Raw genomic sequence first — 22,032 nt, forward strand, 5'->3', positions numbered from 1 at the left:
GCCTTCCTCTTCATTAGGAGATGTTCTTAAAGAAGGAACTGTCAGTTTCGGTGCCGCCCTCCAGTCCTCTGCTCTGCTCTGCGCTGGTTCCAGCCTTTATGCTTTGGTCCGTCCTGGGCCTTTATGCTTTGGGCTTGTCCCGGCTTCTCTTGCTGCCACTATTGCTGCAGTTGGCCCAGCTCTGCCACAGTTTTCCATCAAAACACCAAACCTCAATGGAGCATTCAAGCCCAGGCCCACTCCAGCCCTCCCCTTTCCTCCCTCCCTGCCCTGTTCCATCTCAGGCTTCTTTCTCCCTTTTACACTCCCTCTGTGTTTAATGGTCGTCCAGGAGGAAGTCCCAGGACTGACTCAATGACTTTTCTAGCTGAGGAGGATTGATTCTGAACCGCTGTCCATACCTGTCCTTTACCTATTAAGTTTAAAATCTTAAATTAGTAGAACAGCTTCTTTTGCATTTAATAATACTACAACCAAAAGATTTCCAATAACCTTTGTGGGCAGAAACAACATTTTTATTGGCATTATATCTAATAAATGGGGTGTATATATATAACATTTATCAACTTCAAAATGACACATGAACCACAGCCTTAGCTTAACATGGAGGCTCATCGCTTAACCATTAGCCAATGTATGTGCATTGAAAGATTGGACACATCGAATAGCGTAAGATCAGATTTGAAGAGGCACCAACCTTGTTCTTGTGACAGAAGCCCATTAGAAACTGCAGGACATTGATTGACGGTTGAAGCCTGCTGGTACGTTTGTCTTTGATCTTCCTAATTATAAAAGCACAAACTGTCTAGCCTGATCGAAAACTCTGAGCTCAATTAATGACTTGCTGTGCAGCCACCAGCCATATAAGTTGTTTCCATTTATTTGTCAAGCCAATTATCAATGAACCTTACATATTTAGCAAAAGAATGAATGTGGGCTGGTTTAGGCAAATGAAATAGATTAGGTCATGCAGCCAGAAGCTGCTGGTGAAGACTGTAGCGATCAGAGTCAAAGAAGAGTCGTCCGTCAGTAAAACTGAGAGCGGTCTTGGGGATTTACCTTACAAGTTGTCACAGTTGAGTACTAGCTAGCATGAGACGTGTTGCTGTCCAGAGATGAAGGCGAGGTTAAAGAAAATCCATGAAGACGGCAGCAGCAGCAACACTCAGCATGCAAGCTGCAGATTCGCTACATCAGAGCTGCTTTAAATTCAAAACCCTCTTCAAGTAAGGGAGTCTTCTGAATTTTCAGTGTTACATCAACCTTTTAAATTTGATAGTTCAAAATGTGTAGCTATGACAGTTGCTTATCCATGTTATCAAATTTTTGGAGTACAGTTATGAATTGTAAAAGGTACTGTTCATCCAAGACATTGAAAATGGTCATACATTCACTTCAGGGTCAAGTGACAGCCTCTCGACAATAATTTGATTTTGTAAAACCAAACATCACTCTGTGCCTTGAGAAAGAGTGAATTTGTCGGCAGTAAACCCCTTGGACTACGGCAGGAGACTCTCCGATCACTTGCATTGCTGATGCAGGATCAGCTTGTCTGTGCATTTATGAATGCACCGCTGAGACGCTAATTCTGGTGACATGGTCGTTTTCTCTGCCGTTAAATAGGGATCGTTAATGTTTGTCCATTTTTGACCAAATTCAACTTGTGCTTCCACGTTGCCCTCAACAGCCTTTTCTTAGCTTGTTGTTTGGGGGGAGAAGCACTGAGGAGGAGTGTAATCTAACTGGCTATTGAAACACTGAAGAAATGATCAGGGAGACTTGATGAGAACTAGCTGGTGTGTTGATGAGTTACGAGCTGTTCACTCAGTCTGCCTGCAGCATCAGACGATATTACTAACTTGTGATATGTCTCTTATTGTGACTCTACTTTGCTGCATCTCATGTTTCCGTCGTCTTTCTGTTCCCCTTCAACATGTATTAGCGTGCAGTTATTGCATGGTACTGTGTGCTATATTAAATTGTTTGTGTATAAATCAGACTAAAAACAGCACGTGTACCTTGTGCTCAATGTCTGAGAACATGACTCATAGTTCTGAGTCTGCGTGGACGTTACCGACAGCCTGATGCATCATCCAGTTCTTCACCACTGGTTTTGACTGCTGTTTTCTTTGGTTCCTGTGTGATCAACCAAAATCAACATCTGCCTCCTCAGATTTGCCATCCCTGGGCTCGTGCTCACCCGTGGCCCAGTTCACTCTGTGTTGATGTGCTGACTTTTCCATCTCTCCAATACAGAGGTTGCATGGGAGAGGGCTTCTTAAAGCTAGCTTCTTTTTTTTTCTCCTGGAGGCTCTGGAACTTATTACAGTCCTCCACATTTTCATAAACGCACCATTCAGCTGGCCGGCGGCTCTGAATGGGACACACTGTCGCCAGGAGAAAGAGTTAATGTGTGCTGGTTAGTAGTGAGAAGACGTGCAGTCACTTGTACTATGTTGTTGGTCAGTGTTGAAGGAATATCCGAGTTTACCGCCTTTCCTCCGATGTCTCAGTCACACCCTTTGTCAAGCGTTCTTTTAAGCTTACATAAAGCATCCATGCATGTGCAATACAAAACTAGCAGTTGTGTATTTACTTATCCTGTTTATTTTTAATCTTTTATTTATATATGTGTGTATATGTGTATATATATCTATCTATACATATGTGTATATGTGTATCTATATATACATATGTGTATATATGTATAGATATGAAGATATATATACACATGTGTATATATACACATGTGTATATATACATATGTGTATATATGTATATGTGTGTGTATATATGTGTGTGTGTATATATATATATATATATATATATATATATATATATTCACTTTATTTATCTTATTTAAGCTTCCTTTCACTTTTTTGTCTTCGTCCCCGTACTGCTGTAATAAAAGTACCCATCCCAAGTACGCGATGACTAGACTTGATCTTATCTGACTGCATTTACGCTTGAGGTTGACTGTTGTCCCTCGTTAGGATGCTATAAAATGACCAGGCATCATAAAATTGTCATTCTGTACAACGAAGTGATGTACCTGACTCTAACCATTTGACTGGTACCATTTTATCTCCAGTTGAGGGAGGTGCTTTCTTGTATCAAATGAGCTATGCTGACAGTGCAGAAATGAGGGGCTGCACTGATGAATGGCACAAACTCCCCAAGGGTTCTGGAAATGTTTTTGTTTTGTTTTTTTAAATAAAAAGTGCACTTTGAATAACACGTACTATCAGTTTTACCTTGTGAATTGTTTAAGAATAGTTTCTTTCAGTCCATGTATGACTCTGAGTGAATTGGAGTTTGGCACCTACGTCTTTGCTAACACATTGTGAATTTTGTGATAGCAGGCCAAAATTTAGAATGTAATATCGATATATAATATCCTGGTCCCGCTAGGTCAGTCCAGGTTAGTACTTTACTGTCTAGTGAGATGGACAACTAGTAGAAATTGCAACTTTTTGTTTGTACCAATACACTTTGCTTTCAAGTTAAAATTCAGCATCCCTGTGAGAATTTCTAATCATCCATTTAGATGTGTCTGCTCTGTGGATGTTCAACCCTTTAACTTCCAGGAGGATGGACTCCTGTGCTATGTGGTGCAGATAACATCCCTGAATGATTTAATCCCTGCATTTGTGTGGCAGTAATCAGTGACAGGGCAGGCAGCCTGGAGGGAAGCAGGCCACGGATGTGATTATTACAGTTGTGATGTCCGTGAGCAGCTAAATGGAGGCACACAGCCGAGGTCTGTGAGGCGGAGCACATTTGACCTGGAAAAGGCTTTAATCTGCAGCTGAAGAACTCTGATGTTGGCTCAGGATTATCATCTTTATCACTACAGAGGCACTGTCAGCAGGGGAACACCCCATACAAACAATACAAACAACAGCTCTGTGACATTGGCGCTTCTCCAAGGGTTTTGCTGTTACACTGATGCTCTTTTTTGTTTTATCTCACAGGTTTCCCAAGAAAGCAAACAGGTAATTATCTTTACCTTGTTATAATTGTGCTTCTCATCGTCTCACAAGGGGTTTACTTACACAGAGGTCCAGATGAAGGAGGTGAGGCAGGTTTTACAGGTCTGGTGTGCTGTTACACAGAAGTCTTCAGAGTTTGGACTGAACCACCCCCCATATACACACTCGCAGGGTGGGACAAAGGGGTCCCTCTTCTAAGAGCGGCCCATCACTGCCTTTCACTGTGAACAGAACAGTGGCCTTTCACAGTCGGGCCGGTATAGGCAGCCATACATGGCCCAGACTGGAGCCTCCTTTCTGTGGACACTCAGCAGAACAGCTCCACATCCTCTCTGGCTGTCACATTATACAGTAGACACACTCAGCAGGGTTCATACACTAGCAGGTCTTCTTGCCACATTATTCTCAGTGCTGAGGAGAACAATTGCTGGTTCTGTGTCAGTCTAATTCCTCCCAGACCACCTCTGGCTCATAGCTTGTCGTGCACATGCAGGGAAGTAGCCAAGATGACACATGACCATCAGTGACATGCCTGAAGAATATGCCGCATATAAAAGTCTACAGTTTTGCACTGTTTAACTGCTTGTTTGAGGAGGGCTTACTTGTCTCTCATGGACATTCCTCTTTCTCTAGAACCAGCAGCATTCTCAGTAAAGACCACCCCCCAGACAAGAAGCCCAAAAGTGATAAAACCTCACTTCCCTCCAATGAGTTTGACCCGACAGGTAATGATCCGCTTTCATTGTCAGACTGTTCTTCTGAGTTTGTTCTCTTGCTTCGTCCTCTCACCTTCCACTCTCTTGTTCTGCCTCTGTCTGTCTTGAAGACATGAAACGTGTGTGATTGGTGGTTAGCTCATGGCATGCTGGGACGGTGAAAGATGCTGCATGTGTCTTTGAACTGCTAGCACTGAGCCTCATTTACCGATATCTTCCTCAATCAGTAGTCCTAATTCTAAACCAGATTAATGGCGTGCTCCTAAATCAGAGAATCTTTGGCACCTGTGTTCTTATATGATGAATCCTATACTTGTCAGTGACAGTTGGGCCTGATTAGCATAGCTAATCACCAGAGCACGAGACTGCAGGGCACTCACTGAAGTCACATAAAAGAATAGAGAAGCCTGGAATACTCAAACAAAAGTCTAGAGGTCAAAGTGTCGGTATGGAGGCCGAGGAACCGCAGCAAGACATGAACAGCAGATGAGCTGTCATTCTTAAGCATCACTTGTGGATGTAAAAATAACAAAGATGTTCACAATGTTCTTACTGGGATTCATTGGGAGCTTTTTATGTTTTGTTCTCTGAAACGATTAATAGAACCAGTCCACAGTGCAAATGTGACAAAAGTGCTCTGGAGTGTGTAGAATCTGTGGTTACCTGAGAAGAAATTTTAAATAAGAAAAGCTGGTCAGAATCTTCCTCAAAACTACACCAGTGGGCGTTTAGAGGAAATCTCTTCTGAAGTGTATTTGGTCGTGAGGCTCATTGTTCCTAGAATGAGCTCAGCTAAGCTAACTGTTGGGCTCTTGCAATTACATGTGACAAAATGGTTTAAATGGGTTTTTTAGATCTCTTTTTTGAAATAGTTCAATAGACAGACTGTGTAATGTGATCATTGTCTCAGTGTAGCTGCCGTGTGGAGCCGTAAACACAGAGTCTGCAGAGCTGCATGTGGAACACTTGCACGTCCTCATCTGTGGTCTCAGTGCACATTTGAAGGGCACTCAAAGCTTCTGTGCGTCCAGTTCACTGCAGGCTGAGGCTGTTAGGGTTCAGAAACAGACAAGATTGATGTGGTGACACAGCTAGAGCTTCTGTCGCCACAACAGGAAAATGCCCTATACCACATGGTGGCTTATCTCTGTGTGATGCAACAAAATAAAGACAAGATGTGTTCCCTTGCTCAGTTACACAAGACATGAACTCTGTGTGTTTTTGTGAGGTGCCTCACTAACATGCTTTTATTTTCTTATGGGTTTAACAATGTTAGCCACAGACGGCCTTTGGCTGCTTAATTGGAACCTACATCTTTATTTGGTCCTCCGTGTTAAAATCTTTATTACGATTTGTCTTTGTATTTCTGACCTTTGCATGCCTGCATGGTTTTCGTCTGTTTGTCCTCTTTGCTTTTCTGCCAGTTACACAAACTTTGTAACAACCTGTTCTCAGATCTTCTCCTGTTTGCATCTCCTGACTTATTTCAAACGTGGTTTGGTTTATTAGGGATGGGCACGAGTTGTCAGATACGTTAACCTGTTTCCAAATGAAGCTACTCCTCGTTCTCTGATTGTTAGATAACCATTGCCATCCTTATTTTGTATTCACTAGGGCTGATGCATTAGGGCTGGATGATTCTTTGATTTAAAATCAAAATCGCGATTGGAGACGAGGCAGCTAGCAGAGGGGAAGGCTGTGATGAATCCAGTTACGCAATTTTACAGCGCAGCACATTTTCCCGAGGGTGACAGACGGGCATCAGATAAGAGATGCGTGCTCCTCATGTATCAGTCATCACTAATCAATCACTAGTGACCCAAGGCCACTGTGTATACCCCCACCAAATCACCAAATGGTGCAGTCTGCCTGACACAGAAGAAGGAGAATGAGATGAGAACATGGAGAGAAACTAGCAGGATCATCAGCTGAGCTCAACTCCTCCTCAGGAGTTCTGGTGCTGGGCGAAGGTCACCTGCATGTAGGAAGCCAGCGGAGCCCAACATACATGTAGACAGGTGCTGCACACGGAGCACATACATGTTAGTGTCACCTGCCCTGAGACTGAGGAGGCGATGAAGCTGAGAGCTGATCTGATGGACCCAGGCCACGTAGAGACACTCATCTCTGTCTCCAGAGACGGAACAAAGTCTGAGACATGGAGCACTGGGATAAACTCAGCCAATTCACTTAATGATTTTTGGGGTTTTTCTACATTCTCCCTGTTAGTTTTAAAATTTTGTTTCCATTTTCATTTTATGAAAGATGAAAGTGATGACCACTTTCTTAAATCTTAATCTGAAGTTCGCATCCTTGCATTAGAATACAGAGCAGATGGTAGTTTGATGGTATCGTGTGGTAACATGCATCCCATCTATGTCAGTGATTATTCAGCTGAAGTTTGGATATAAAAAATAATTACAAATCAAATTACAATATGTCAGAAAAATCACACTTTGATTTTTTTCCCCAAATCCTTCAGCCCCTCCCAGACATCACAAAGTACGGCTTGCACAGCAATTAAAGGGTTGAAACAACCTCTTGAATCGATCAGATCAAACCAGAGCGCGACAGAGCTCGTGAAGCCTAATGAGCTCCTGAGTTCTGCCATGGCAGTTTTATCAAGGGGTCCTCATGAATTGGCCAATGGCTGTACTTCCCTGTCGAGGGTTAAAAACAAATGTTCATCTGGATCTCCGAGTAAATCAACGGGTTCACTCAGTGACTCCTGCCTATCGATACCAATATGTTAGTTTCTTTTGATTTTTCTTCTTTCATGATCAGTTCTCCCTCATGATTTTCTCTTTCATGTTTTGTGTGTTGCGTTGCTTGTGTTGGTCAATGTTGTGTTTGTGTGTGTGTGTGTGTGTGTGTGTGTGGTGGGGGCTGAGCAGAAGCTCTGGTGGTGCAGAAGAGTGGCAGCAGCAGTGTGCTAGCAGAGGGGAAGCCTGAGTCCTGTGGTAAGATGCTCCTGTTGGTGTGACAGCTGCATCCTAACATGCTGCTGGTGGGAAAATGCCTTGAGATGTTGAGACTTTGGGTTTTTATCGTCACCGTTAAGGGTTTCAGGTCGAAGCTGGATGATTATACAATTACAAATTTAAGGCTTTGACTATCAAAAAAGCCATTGAAGTGCTTAGGAACAACGTAGTCTGACCTTTGTTTGTAGCATTCTAATGATCTGGGTTCCTTCCCCTGTGACTGTGGGGCAGAAGCTACTGAGGGTATTAAAGGTCACTTCATTCTCCAGAGTACATTTCCTCACGTTTTAGCAAAGGGTTCCTATAAGGGATCGGTTGAAGCTCTCAATAATACGTGAGCTTCGATGGAGTAGCCTGATCAGTGAACGTGCTGCCCAGGAGCTGCAGAGCCAAAAGATCAACATCTAGTGGCAAATTCACACCAGTTCTTTAACCCAGATGGCTTCATCGTTTTCCTTAACACCTCTGCCCTCTCTCCCTTTCCCATCCCCCCTTAGCTCTACCTAACCCTCTCCTCCCCCCTACCCTGGGGCTTTTGCTTCCCCTAACCTCTCTCCATCTAGTAGCTCCACTCTCCAACCCCCACCTTGCTGCCACTGCCCTTCTCGATCTACTCACCTCTCTGGCTGATGCTGCACTGGCCAGGAAATCACCAGCAGACAAAACAGGACACGAGTTCAAGTGTCTCATCATGCAGAAGTTTTAAGGCAGAAGAAACATACCTCTTGTTCTCAATAACACTACACCCTTTAAGCATTTTGTATTCTTTACATTGTGTTTTGTCCCGTGCAGTCATTAGTGCAGCAGAAGTTAAGCACCAATGAAACACTGCACAAGGACCCTGAAGGGTCTAAGGAAAACCACACGAGGGTCTGATCAGTTTCAAACATCACCTCACAAGTCAGAACACGAGTTAGCAGCCAAAGTAAATTTAAAATTTCCCAAAAATACATTCACCATGCTGGTCAGTTGGAGTACAGCCCTTCTTGTGTGTGTGCAGGATTCCCTATTTATCAGACATGATCTCGAGCACTAGACCACTGCAGGTGAGGTCTATGATGCCATATTGTTTTACACTGTAGTTCCCCCATTTACATGAGATGTTGAGAACATGAGTGAGGAACCTCTCAGTCCTTTGAAGACAAAGTCCTACGTTTGTGTCTGGCAGGTCTGGTCCAGCGATGTGTAATCATCCAGAAAGACGAAAATGGATTTGGGCTCACAGTCAGTGGTGACAACCCCGTGTTTGTGCAGCTTGTCAAAGAAGGTAAGACTGGGTGTCAGACTTGGAAGGAAGAGGAAAATCATGTTCTTGCAGTGATCACGGCTGGCACGGAGTAGTCAGCGTTGACGGGATACTCCAGAGTAACTGCAGCATCATCACGTTGACTTCACAAGCGAGAGCTGTGAGGAGGTCTAATAACCCTGTCCTCAAAGCTGAACAGTGATAAACGAACCTTGAATATTTGCTCAGACTCAAAACTGATACCCACTTGTTAAGCCCTTCTGCAGCACATTGTCATTTTCAATACAGTGAAAGCAATCAAAAATAATCTTTGTAATGAATTTTTCACTTCAATAGTGATATGAATGCGGGCCTCAGCCCTCCATTACAACGTACCCGTTTACAGCCGCACCATTGATCAAGAGTTCATCTGCCGCCTGCTGCAGCCATATTACCCAAGGAAGCGAACAGGCATGGCTAGCTAGCAGTCACATGACTATTCCCGAGGTACAGTTTGGCTGTGGGTGTACTGACCCAGCTTGTTAGAGACATTGACAACGAAACCAGTTACGGGTTCAAGATGCCCCCACGCCAGAGGAGAGACAAGAATAGAATATGTTGGGTTGTCCACGGAGATGGAACGCTGTCTTCAGCTGGCTGACTCAGAAGACCGACGATACTAAAATACAGACAAGGCCATGCAGACATTTAGCATTGTATAAATGGAACAATAACACAATAGAAGCAAAATGACTAGAGTAAAATAACAGGTAAAAGTACAAGTGGAGCAGTCACACATCTGTGGACAGGTCAACTTGTCAGGTTAAGAATGCTGATGGCATTTGGGATGAAGGGCCGAACACATCTTTTCTTGCTGTGCTGAACCTCCTTTAGCCTGAATTTATCAGTCACATGCGTAAAGACATTGTTCAACCAAGGTCAGTATAATTTATATATTAATAGAAAACTGGTAGACTGCCTCAGCTATACTCTGCGGACTGCAGAGTCATAACAACCTGTCTCATACTTAAATCCCTTTGTTTAGGGTGGGGCTGTGAAACAGGTCCTTCTTGTTGTTTAACTATTGTTTTGGTCTGTCAAGATCACGGCCAAATAGTTACTTTGCAACATCTGATCTGCCAAGACTACATGGTTCACCCCTTGTACATGAATATCGACAATTGCACCCTTAACTGTTGGAGTTCTTCTTCCTCCCTTGGAACCTGTTATTGCCATTCCCCCTTTATTTCTTTTTAACCCTCTGTCTCTTCTTTGTTTGCTAGATGGCGCTGCGATGCGAGCGGGTGTTCAGACAGGAGACCGCATCATCAAGGTACTTGGTTTATCTGTCCTCTTAACCGCTCAAGTCAGTGATGAACACAGAGGCTGTAGGCTGCCACCTTCTGGTTACTCAGCGCACCGACGCCCTCTGTGTAATAGTATGGTTTGTACTGCTCACAAGATCAGTGCTGTCTTCCAGGTTAACGGAACCCTCGTCACACATTCAAACCACATTGAGGTGGTGAAGCTTATCAAATGTAAGTTCTATCTAACTGATGCTTGTCTATATTTATTCATGACGATTAAGAGACCTTGAAGTGAATTTAATGTCCTCTTGATTTGCCTGCTCCAGCGGGCTCCTATGTGGCCCTGACAGTGCTGGGTCGCCCTCCAGGGCTCACCCAGATCCCTCTATCAGAGGCAGAATCTGAAATGTTGGGCGTTAGTATTTCCTCTCCAAACTCCCCAGCAGCAGAACGCCCCTACAGTCCTCAGGACCGGCTCTCCGCCTCTCAACTGTCATGGGTACTGACCTGCTTCACTCATCATTCAGATCTTGTCATTCTGAGTTAAATATGTATTGCATTTGTTTTAAATCTGAAATTTGCTTTTTCAAATGTGGTGGAATTCACATCTTTGACACATTAGTCACCTCTTCTGACTTGAGATGGGCAGGCTTTCCTATCAGAGTTCCTGTGACACAAACTTTAAAGGCAACTATTGCTTTTCATCTCTTGTTTGAATGTCACCTGTCTTGCTGTCCAGGCCCTGAAGGAGGAGTACAGCAGAAACTCCTCCCCCAAACTACTGAAAGACTTCCAGGAGCCTAAGAAACACATTCCACAGCTGCAGGGCCAGCTCTTCAAGGCCAGCGGGCCAACGCAGGTAACACAGCCAGGCTCCGTGGGATGACTATCACCAACAAACATGCAAGCAGTCTTTGTGTGTAGACGATCTAGGGATCGTCCCAGACTAACATTAACCCTAATCTCATAAGAGGGTTAGGGTTTTCTGTTGCAAGTCTCCCTTTGTTTCACTCACTGTGGCCTGTATTATATACATGATGTCATCATATCTCACCTCTTCTGCATCTCAAAACAATGTGGTATGAACGGACTACTGGTGGTCACAACACGTTTCAGGAGAAGCTTTGTGAATTCCCCTGAATGTTTAGGAGGCTGTTCCAGGCGCAGATGCAGATGATGGTAGCATGTTTGAGATGGAACCCACCCCCCCGTCTAAGGGAGAGCACAGGACGGACCTGTCCTGGAGCAGCAATCCTGTAAGTTCTGTCCAGCTCTGCTAATCAGAATTCTTCTGTGAGATGATGATAAATGAATCAGTTGCACTTCATCAGATTAAAATGTCTCACTCACTGAGTGTATAACCCAACAGATCTCATGTGGACTTGGATCTCCGGAGAGTTTGTGTACGAGGGAAGTGTCCTGTCCCAGCCCAAAGAGCACCCCCAGGAACAGCTTCAACTCCTGCCACTCCCCAGAGACGGAGGACACCACTGACCTGGTAGATCAGCACGCCACCCTCCACAAACTCACTTACACTTGTCTGTTTATTTAAACAATAGTTAAACTGTAATCTTACTTAATAAAAAAAGTATATTCATGATGCAGAAGAGGGAGGGATTGCAGGAGGCTGGTAGAGGGTCCTCCTTCCACTGGAAAACACAGCAGCAGAAGAGCACCAGTGGAAATGATTCAACCATCATCTCATGAATGTTGGCAGGGCGCACGTGATGTAGCACCCAGCTACAGCAGAGTCACTTAGTTATTCTCCTTCCCGCTGTGCACTGTAATATATATGTGTAGTATCATGTGAAATGATCTAAGTATGTATGGAATGACATGTATGAGGAGAAGTGGTAATGTTGGCGTGCTGTCCCCAGGACTCTCTGTCCCCCACCACAGTCAGCAGTCCCTCTTCTTCTCGCCTGGTCTCCCAGATCATCGGAGCCGAGGACGACTACTTTGATTCAGACCAGGAGCAGGTATGTTACCACACAATTACACACCTGTGACATCCATGATATCTTAAAATGACCGTTGGTTGCGTGTAAGGCCAGAACACACCGTTGAGCTTGCGTGCTGTTTGCAGACAAATGGCCAGTGTAACCGCTTTAGCAGCATTGAGCAGCTCAAGTCTCGGCCGGCCCACCTTGCAGCCTTCCTGCATCACGTCATCTCTCAGTTTGACCCCGCTCCCGTGGTGAGGCCCTCTTCCTTCTCACCTGCAGAAAAATTCCTTATGTTTTCATTTGCAGTTCTTTTGCAGCTGGTACTTATTGCTCACACTCTTGTGTTGCCAGCTGTGCTACCTCTATGCTGACCTCTACAAGCAGACCAACTCCAAAGAGACCAGACGGGTGTTCATGGACCTCCACACCTTCTTCATCGATCGGGGAGCAGTAAGTGCACTCCTCATTGAAGGAGATTACGCTCAGCAGATTCTCTCTCTGGAGTCACAATTTATTCGGGCCTGAGCCCGAAGGTACTTCGGGGCGAAGACCCTATTATTTAATCCGAAATGTGTTGATTTTCTTGGAAAAGGTTGTCACCATTGAATCATGATTTGGTCAGCCAGGTGCTCTCGTGATGCCTGTACTCGTTGTTCACAAACTTAACAGGTAGCAGGAGGATTCTAACTTCCTCCTGAGTTTTAATTTGGTTGGAAAAATGGGAACTGTGGGCACAAGAAAACAGCATTTTATAAATTAGGCATCACAGTGCAGACATAGTCCTCTAGTATCAGTGAATACTTCATCTGTCTCCGTGGCAGGTGGACAGTCGTGACTGCCTGATTGCACGTTTCATCGACTTATTAACGATTTTGTCTGCTTTCACACAAGCAGGTTCTGTGCTTCATTTCCCCGTTTCCTTTGTTGAATTTTGGTATAATAACTTCTTTTTTCAATTTTGTTGCTGGCGAGTATTTATCACATGTTTGTTTGTTTCAGAATTTAAAAGTTGCAGTTCCTGAATCCATCTCTGCTGATCTGGGTAAATATTTCTCTGCTGGTGTGATTCTGCCTGGTGCTGCGGTGACAGGAGTGATACCTGTGTCCCCGCAGCACGTCTTACAGGTGTTTCACCTCAGTTCAAGGCAGCATGTGTGCTTCCTGCTGGGTCATGAAGAAATCAAACGCTCTTGTCATATGTTGTGGGGGCGTGGGGACATGTTGTAACTGCCCGTGTGCTCACAGACCGGCGGCGGACAGAATTGATCCCGGAGGAAATCAACAGACAGCACGTTCAAACACTGCAGGACTCTTTGCTCGCTGACATCCAGAAGAATCTGGACGATTTCAGGTAAAACTCTTAATTTGTTGCTGTCGTAGCATATCAGGCTACGTTGGCATGAAAACTCTAGATGAGTTCAAAAATGTGTGTGTGCATATGTGTGTGTGTGTGTGTGTGCTTGTGGTTATGTGCGCGCGCGTGTGTGTGCGCTGCCACTCGTCTCTGAGGCCTTGTCTGTGTGCCGATACCCACAGACAGAAGCGCAGTATGGGCCTGACTGTGGCAGAGGTGGAGCTGGCCCGACTGGACCAGGAGCGGGTCAGAGACCGGGTCACTATGGAGCGCGAGCGCTCATATGCTGAGAATATCATCACCAAGATAGAAGATATCCTGTGAGTAGTGGACAAGCAAACCCCTGCTGTCGTCGTCGCTGCGTCACTTGCAGCTGCTCATTTGCATCTGGTCTTTCTTCTGTGCGTAGGGTGACGGCTCAGACAACAGAGGAGGAGAAGTGGTGAGCACATTTAGCCGCAGTTGTCACAGTGGACATGACAAGTCCTTCTCCAATGAAAGCAGGGGTCACCTGGAGCTGGAAGGGCTCCTGTGGGTCCTCCAACAAGCTGTGTTAGCAACAAAGCGACATTACAATATTGGAGTCTTTTTACCATCGTGTCATTTTTCAGACTTTTGATTCGTGCAAATTCCAGATTAAAGCAGTCGTCTGCTATGTAGATAATTATTGATAATGGATGTCAGTGCTTGCTCAGTGTTTGATGTTGGAGGAGAAAGTTCACATAACCACATATTGGTGTCTTGGACAGACTTAAAGAAAACATGTAATTTATGTATAATATTTATATTAAATAAGTCAACAGGTTGAAGTGCCGTATGGTGGCAGCAGTACCAGATGGTTTGTACGGGAAGCGCTGCTGTGGCATTTGGTGCTCACAGTATGGACACTCATTCTGTTGTTTTCCTGGTTAAAATTGAGAAGCAAGCTCAGGTGTGCGTGTTTTTCTTACTCAGCACTACTATGCAGTATGTCATCTATACATACATGAAGCACCTTGGAGTGAGGGTCAAGGAACCTCGCAGTCTGGAGTCCAAGAGAGTCCGGATCAACTTCCTTCCTAAGATTAAGGTATTTTTCCACAGTGGTGCTTCTTCCCCCCTGCCTGGCCTCCATGACATCCTCTTCCTCCGTCTTCTTCATTAAATACAGAAAAGCATAAAGACAGAAAAGGAAGGAGAAGAGAAAGTAAAGAAACCCAGATTTCCCAGTATTCTGGGACCTCAGCGGAGACCCAGTCGCATTGAAGCAGCATCAGGTGAGCTGGAACCACAGAACAAGTCAAAATTCTAACTGTTCCAGAACCTTTTGAAAGTCTGACAACACTGCTGTCTGCACTCAGTGGGTAAAGCCCTGGACAGCCGTCCCCGGCCTCAGAAACAGCTGTCTCAGCCTACTCTGGGCGCCAGTGAGCACATGGACGGTGGTCGTTTAAGAGGCAGCCAGTCCAGTGAAGGCTCTGAGCTCACAAACTCCACATGCGCCACCACCTCATCCCCAAACAGCGCCACCTATAGCTCCGATGCCAGCCGAGACTCTGAAATGGGTGAGTGATGGAGCCCTCAGTTCGAGGAGGAAGCTTTCCAAGTGTTTTAACTTTGTCTGTGTCTCTCAGGTGGGACTCCAACCTCAGGCCTCTCCAGGTGGAGTGACGGCCTTCAGCCAGACCACCTGGACGGGTTACCCTACCCTGCTTCGCACTTTGATCTTTACAGTTTGGACCAACTTCAAGAGGAAGACCGAGAGACTGACAGGTGCCTTTACAGTCAAAGCAGCAGCGGCGCTTGATGCTTCACTTCACACAGCAACTTTGTGTTCTCACCATTTTCTCTGTTGGTATTGTAGAGCCCATGAGGGAACACCAAAGGCCGCACGAAGGTGAGTTTACCTGTTGGTTTAACCCCTTGGCAGAAATCCAGATGTCTAAGATTAAAGTAAACTACATCTCTACCTTGGCCAGGCTTGAGGGACTGAGTGCAGCTGATGTCCAGAGTGAGGACGACCAGGGAACAGACTCGGAGCATGACCCGCCAAACTGGCAGCAGCTGGTGGGACGAGAGGTCCTCGCAGGTCTCAGGCCTCATGAAATCAAGCGGCAGGAAGTTATTAATGGTGAGAGGAGAACCAGAGGACCCCCCCCCCCCCCACCCCACCAAGCCTGCCACAAATGAGCCGCCATCTTGAATTGTAATACTGTGTGTCTGCAGAGCTGTTCAACACGGAACGTGCACATGTACGAATGCTGAGAGTTCTGGATCACGTTTTCTACCAGAGGCTCTCGAAAGAGGCCATCCTGCCACCTGCGGACATCAAGAACATCTTTACCAACCTGGAGGACATTCTACAACTGCATGGTACACACTCTCACTCACGCACACAGTCACACACACATTTGCACACACTTAATGTCCATTGGTGTGTGTCCCCTTTGGATTTCAGTTTCAATACTGGAGCAAATGGCAGCTGTTCGCAAGAGAAATGAGTCTTCAGTCATTGATCAGATAGGAGACGACTTGCTCTCCTGGGTGAGTTCAGTTCTCAGGCTGGAATTGTGTTTCCTCTGTCAAACATTCTTTTATATTGAAAACATTTCAAGATGACTTTAAAGAAATTGAACTGTAACCTGAAATTGATTTGCACGGCCCCTCATCTGTTTATTTAGACTTTTTATATGTAGAGGAAATGACACGGGTCACTGGCAGTTTTTGAAACTTTAATTTGTTCAACTTGCTTATCACAACATCATAATCTTGAAAGACTGAGGCTCAAAGCAACTGTGCAGTTCCTCTTGAGCACCAGCGGAGGCCAGGCGGCGCAGGAGTGACGCAGCCGTGTCAAAGGATGGCCCAGATTTGTCTGACGTCTCCGTATGTGGATGTAGATGTCACGCAGTTGCAGCCTCGTCTGCAGGGTCCCCCGAGGCTCTGAGCATTAATCTAGCCTACATTTAAACCTAAACTACCAGGACTTAAGCCTGGCCTCCTTTTGGGAGTTACTGGTTAAATTCTAAACATCCCTATGACAACTAGCCCTGACCCACAGTGACTGAAGGACTGCATCCCGGCTTGTTTTGGGTGGTTACAGTTCAGCGGTGGCGAGGAGGAGAAGATCAAGCTGGCAGTGGGAACGTTCTGCAGTAACCAGCCTTTTGCTCTGGAGATCATCAAGACCAAGCAGAAGAAAGACTCGCGCTTCACCTCCTTCATCCAGGTGAGAACGTTGCTTCTCATCAGCAACACGTCCCAGAACACCTCCGCTGTGTGTTTGCCCCTCAGACCTGTTTGTCGGTTGTTTTTTCGCAGGAGGCAGAGAGTAACAGGTTGTGTCGCCGCCTGCAGCTGAAGGACATCATTCCTGTAGAGATGCAGAGGCTCACCAAGTACCCCCTGCTGCTAGACAACATCTCCCAGTACACAGGTACTGCACCCTGCGTGATGCTGTGATGTCATCTAATCACATGACCTCCCTGATCAGAGTTCATCCTTTTTATCTTCTCGTTCTCTCAATTCTATGAAGCAAAAAAATCAATAAATTGGTTCAGCTGAAGGTAACCATGGAAACCTCTAGTTATACCCAGTTAGCAGTTCTAGTGTCATACACTACCCCCCCCCCCCCCGCTCTCTCTGCCTCTCCCTCTCTCCCTCTCTCTCCCCCCCCGGTGAGATTTATGCTGTCTTAACTGGTTGAGGGAACATCAGAAGTAAAGTGATGGTGGTGATGATGTCATCTGTCTGTCTGTCAGAGAACACGCTGGAGAAGGACAAGGTGAAGCAGGCGGCCGACTGCTGCAGGAAGATCCTCAACCACGTCAACCAGGCGGTGAAGGAATCGGAGGACAAGCAGGTGCCCTTTCTCTTCTTCTGTCTGGCCCTAGTGGGTTCTCCACTTCCTGGGTTCCCCCCCAGGTGGTGGCCTCACTCTCGGAGCGCTCACTTAGCCTCTGTTTGTCCGCTGTCATTGGTTTAGAGGTTGGAGGACTACCAGCGAAGGTTGGACCTGTCGTCTTTGAAGCAGACCGACAACCCCATGATCCTGGAGCTAAAGGTGACGGATCAACTCAGGCTGAACTGCGGCTGAAGCTTCCTCGCTTGTACCTCCACACCCTGGAATAGAGGGTCAGACCCTTCGAAGCTTTGTCTTTATTATTTCTCCTTGTGCCTCCTTCAGAACCTGGATCTGACCAAGAGGACTATGGTGCATGAGGGACCTCTGTCATGGAAAGTGAACAAAGACAAGACTATTGGTTTGTGTCAGCACATAATAACCAGTTCATCAGGGTTTGGACCTCGGCATCCGGTTGAGGGTAAAGTCTCTCTGTGTCCTTTCAGAGTTGTACACTCTGCTCCTGGAGGACATCCTGGTTCTACTACAAAAACAAGATGAGCGCCTCATCCTCAAATGTCACAGCAAGAACCTGGCGGGCACGGCAGACACCAAACACATCTTCAGCCCCATCATCAAGCTCAACACGGTGCTGGTGCGCTCGGTGGCCACAGGTCTGTTTGAACCTCGCAACTCTAATCTGATCATTCATCTGGATTGGTGCTATAAACAGCCCGTCTGTCCCTCCTGTCTCCTGCCAGACAACAAGTCCTTCTTCGTCCTCTCCATGTCAGACAATGGCGCTCAGATCTACGAGCTGATGGCGTCTACAGTCTCCGACCAGAGAACGTGAGAACAGACCTGCTGATTCTCTCCGTTTGTTGATCCGGTTATTAAATCAGTCTCTTCCTTCACCAGCTGGCAGCGGCTCATCAGCCAGAGAGCTGACGCCATGAAAGTGAAACCTCACAGCGTCATACCGTTACCTCAGACCGAGTACGTGTCTCGCCTTCACACATTCATCACATCACAGGTTCTTTGAGCTGGTACGAATCTAATCTAATGACTGTGTGGCAGTGGGGAGCGAGACGGGGTGGACATCATCACCGCCGGTGTCTCCAGGCTGAGTAAAGATCCTGACCGCACGTCCACAGGCAGCACGCAGTCCACAGGTGAGCCACGTCCGTGTGCTGGGTGATGTGTAACTCGTAACGCGCTGCTCAGCACTGGATTTATTCGTTCTCAGAGAAAGAGAGCAGTCCGGCCGCCAGGACCACGGCACAGGGTTCTCTGTCTGCTAGTAACCCTTTTGAGGGTGTGAAAGCAGAGGAGGAGGAGGAGGAGGAAGGGTTCATGAACCCAGAGCTTCCCTACCAAGTAACTGAGGAGAGCAGAGAAGGAGACTCCTTCAACCTGTTTCCCTCAAGAGCTGACGAAGCACTGAAGACCTGTAAGTACTCAGAACACACTCCTAATGTACTGCATGTGCACATGACTGGAGTGACAGTCCACAGATCACGTCACAGGTGTGTCCCCACCCCCCAGTGGCAGCGTTAAAACAGGTGCTGGTGACCCAGCTCATGTCTCAGGAGGCTGCGGAGCGAACCAAGCGCTCCTCAGGGGCCCGGCTCCTCAGGACCACGTCTCTGAGGACCCCTGTAGAGAAATGTGCACGGGTGATGGTCCACAACGGCTCAGAGAGGAGCAGCTCTCAGACAGAGGACGTCACTCAGGACCTGGGCTCGGGGGACACCGGCTTCTTCGACTCTCCTGAAGATTATGGTGAGTCACAGTGCAAGTATGAATACAATCATAGACTTAGGCCACTAATTAGCCTCCGATTATCTCAGCAGGATATTTAGTGCTGGAGGGTTACGGTGGTCCGGGGGAGAGCAGCACAGATGATGACATCATGGCGTCAACCACAGGGAAACAGCTGAGCGCCTCACAAGGCTGCGCCACCGACTCTGGCATCAACCTGAGGTTTTCTTCTACATCACATGCTGGCAGCCTGTCGTCCTTTAGCAAACAAGTCCTGTGTCACCTGAGGAACCTCCAGGCCAACCTCAACTATCTGAAGGTGTGGATTACTCCATTGTTCTCTGTATTACTACAACTACAACTACAGTCATGTCCATGAACTGCGTGAGCTCTCTAACAGTGAATGTATCTTCTCCTCAGGAGGTTGAAGCCAAGTACAATAATCTAATACGCCAAAGGTCAGAGAGGTCAGCCGCAGACTCAGACGGAAACAAAGGTTGCCTCAGTCATTCACTGTCATCTGTCACTTCTTGATTCTGTCGGTCTTCTCATCACACGCCTCCATTCTGTCCCCAGATAAGAGATAGTGGATGTGCCTGCTGGACCCAAACAGGACGCACCGGCTCCTGGTCTGTTCCTACATCCGTGTCCTGGACTTTCTGGACGTCTTTTAAGCGTGTCCTCTCACTGCTGAGCCCCCTTCTTCATCGCAGCCCCCCCCCCCAGACAATGAGTGACTTGAGTGTGAGCAGAAACCTTTGGACGGGTGGAGTCACTCCCCCATCAGCACAAGGCAATCAGGGAGGTGGGATTGCCCCCCTAACCTCACCCAACTGTCATCTTTGACCCGAACTCCCTGCAAGACAGAGAACTTATACCAAAATGTACAAAGATATGTGTGTTTGATATATATACATATATATGTATATATATTTATATATATGAAACACAGAACAAGAAAAGGAAAATTTTAAAATATTGTATTAAGATTTTTTTAATCCCAAGATGTATTTATTTCCGTTTGTTTCGTTTTTTTTTTTAAGTGTTTCCTGCTTTGCTTGCATGCTTTTGGCCGTGGTGTTGCTGTTTAGGCTGCTGATCCTGCTTCCATCACACGGTTGGTGTGAGTGTTGAGTGCATGCTAGCATACACACTTGCTAGCCCACTGCTAGCCTAACTGTTAGCCTGGCAGCTGTTAGCCTGTCTGCTAGCCTGTCTGGCAGCCCGATGGCTGCTAGCCCAGCACCCCCTGATGACATGGTAGGAATATCTTCAGACTGCTAGAGGTCAGAGTTGCACTGGTGATTGGTAGATCCCATAAAACTCAAGTTGTGTGTAAAGTCTGGAATTTCAGACAAATTCCAAGTGTGGTGTTAACTAGAATGAAGAGTCTGAAGGCTCTGATCTGGTCCTGTTGCATTTCCGTGCGCCTCCTTCATCCTCCTCTTCCTCCGATGTTTCCTTTGTGATGCTCCTCCTCCTCCTTTTCCCTGCCAACACGTATGGGTGTCATCGTCCTCCTCCTCCTCCCTCTTCATCTCACCTGAGCTGAAAACACCTTCTCCACCAGGGGGGTCCGTCAGCGCCTGACACGATGTTGCTTTTCCAGCTTCTGTTTGCAGCGCTGATCTAACTGCCTGATATGCTAATAATGTCATGAAGTTCAACATATACTGTACAATGATCAAGTTGGAAGGTTATGCATAACTTTAATAAATAAATGGTGCCATGACACATTGAAAAAGGAATAAACTCTGACTTTGTCTCTGCTGTGTACTTTTACTACACTGATGATCAGTTTCTTCTTCACTACTTATTTAATTGTCTAACTCGAGTAAAACAACAAAGATGAAACCTGTGGGATTGTGGTTGAGTTACAGCTGATGGGTGACAGTTTTTGTGAGGCAGCACGTCTGAGTGGGTCTGTTTGACCTCGCCAGCATCAATCTTTCACACGCCAGCCGCGTTCCTCCAATTCTGACACAAGACTGAGTCATCCGAGAACTGCAGAAGAGAAGTTCAAGTCTTGAAACTGAACCACCAGGAGAGTGCCTGCTAGCTGAGGAAGCCGTAGCTGCCGTCCGTTTGCCTCGCCACGCTCGCAATGAGCTTCAAGATGAAAGTGCGTGTTCATACACAATGGATGTACAACCAAGTTTCCTCTCTAATGAGGCTTCAGAGGGAAACATTCTGCATTGTTCCTTGGTTTATCTGACAGCTGTAGTTTCTTTTCAGATGGAGGTTTTATAAAATCCGTATGCAGAATATATTCCACTTGTTACTCGTACCCCCAACCGTTTGTCACCAAGCTTCTGCCCAGCAGCCATTTTGATGTGCGATGCCCATCACACTGATTCAGGAGGCGTGAGCTGCACCACAGGTTGAGACTACAGGCAAACGTCTCAGTTTGGCTGCTACGTCTGTGATTCTGTGGAAGCGGTTCAAACTCTGCACGAGTGACAGCAGTACGAGTGTACTTTTACTGTAATACTTCAACTACACGTTGTGGTTGCACAACTGTTCATAGCTGCTCTCAAGTCAAATACCACTAATCTAGAAAGTCTGCTGCAAATATCAGACCCCGATGACGATGACCAGCAGGTGGTGCCCTTTCACCATGAACCCTCCTGCCAAGGAGACCCACCCTGAAACCTGCAGTGACATCAGTCTCCTCAGGAACCGAGGAACCCACTGATTCTACAGATGTGAGTCTGAAGTCAAGTCAAAGGACTCAGAGATGTCTTTCCTTAGGTGGACCTGGTCCAGGGTCGTCCAGCACTGCAGGACCTGCTGCACCTGTAGCAGGCAAGTCATGTGACCGTACACTTGCTGTGTGTGTGAATGGAAATCGGGGAGCAGATTCAGCTGTGCTGCAGAAAACAGCAGTGGGAGATGGAGGACCAAGCAGGCGGGACATGAATGATAGGTGC

General features: G+C 46.4%; 1 protein-coding gene across 4 annotated transcripts in view; it reads left to right on the plus strand.

Moving 5' to 3' along the window:
- arhgef12a (Rho guanine nucleotide exchange factor (GEF) 12a) overlaps positions 1–20,866 on the plus strand; it is a 38,461-nt gene extending 17,595 nt beyond the window's left edge. Inside the window, exons 2-40 of one of the 4 annotated variants that reach the window (XM_086215328.1) lie at positions 3,975–3,995; positions 4,626–4,717; positions 7,603–7,668; positions 8,858–8,956; positions 10,198–10,247; positions 10,395–10,452; positions 10,548–10,720; positions 10,961–11,080; positions 11,370–11,477; positions 11,591–11,719; positions 12,099–12,200; positions 12,308–12,418; positions 12,519–12,617; positions 13,167–13,209; positions 13,413–13,518; positions 13,704–13,841; positions 13,931–13,963; positions 14,476–14,590; positions 14,672–14,777; positions 14,862–15,065; positions 15,135–15,273; positions 15,365–15,397; positions 15,480–15,631; positions 15,727–15,873; positions 15,959–16,044; positions 16,604–16,729; positions 16,822–16,936; positions 17,262–17,362; positions 17,486–17,563; positions 17,687–17,762; positions 17,848–18,015; positions 18,103–18,190; positions 18,260–18,337; positions 18,419–18,513; positions 18,588–18,791; positions 18,887–19,123; positions 19,192–19,421; positions 19,523–19,569; positions 19,679–20,866. In XM_086215328.1, the coding sequence (XP_086071454.1) occupies positions 3,975–3,995; positions 4,626–4,717; positions 7,603–7,668; positions 8,858–8,956; positions 10,198–10,247; positions 10,395–10,452; positions 10,548–10,720; positions 10,961–11,080; positions 11,370–11,477; positions 11,591–11,719; positions 12,099–12,200; positions 12,308–12,418; positions 12,519–12,617; positions 13,167–13,209; positions 13,413–13,518; positions 13,704–13,841; positions 13,931–13,963; positions 14,476–14,590; positions 14,672–14,777; positions 14,862–15,065; positions 15,135–15,273; positions 15,365–15,397; positions 15,480–15,631; positions 15,727–15,873; positions 15,959–16,044; positions 16,604–16,729; positions 16,822–16,936; positions 17,262–17,362; positions 17,486–17,563; positions 17,687–17,762; positions 17,848–18,015; positions 18,103–18,190; positions 18,260–18,337; positions 18,419–18,513; positions 18,588–18,791; positions 18,887–19,123; positions 19,192–19,421; positions 19,523–19,569; positions 19,679–19,682 (4,177 nt within the window). In that variant the 3' untranslated portion in view covers positions 19,683–20,866. Of the gene's footprint in view, positions 1–3,974; positions 3,996–4,625; positions 4,718–7,602; positions 7,669–8,857; positions 8,957–10,197; positions 10,248–10,394; positions 10,453–10,547; positions 10,721–10,960; positions 11,081–11,369; positions 11,478–11,590; positions 11,720–12,098; positions 12,201–12,307; positions 12,419–12,518; positions 12,618–13,166; positions 13,210–13,412; positions 13,519–13,703; positions 13,842–13,930; positions 13,964–14,475; positions 14,591–14,671; positions 14,778–14,861; positions 15,066–15,134; positions 15,274–15,364; positions 15,398–15,479; positions 15,632–15,726; positions 15,874–15,958; positions 16,045–16,603; positions 16,730–16,821; positions 16,937–17,261; positions 17,363–17,485; positions 17,564–17,686; positions 17,763–17,847; positions 18,016–18,102; positions 18,191–18,259; positions 18,338–18,418; positions 18,514–18,587; positions 18,792–18,886; positions 19,124–19,191; positions 19,422–19,522; positions 19,599–19,678 lie in introns of all 4 variants that reach the window. The other 3 variants (XM_086215327.1, XM_086215326.1, XM_086215329.1) reach the window with 3 other exon arrangements.
- Positions 20,867–22,032: the final 1,166 nt, after the last annotated feature.

This window comes from Aulostomus chinensis, chromosome 10 (assembly GCF_037954235.1).
Source record: "Aulostomus chinensis isolate RoL2024-O1b breed Wild chromosome 10, RoL_Achi_v1.0, whole genome shotgun sequence".
In the NCBI taxonomy this organism is placed as follows: domain Eukaryota; kingdom Metazoa; phylum Chordata; class Actinopteri; order Syngnathiformes; family Aulostomidae; genus Aulostomus; species Aulostomus chinensis.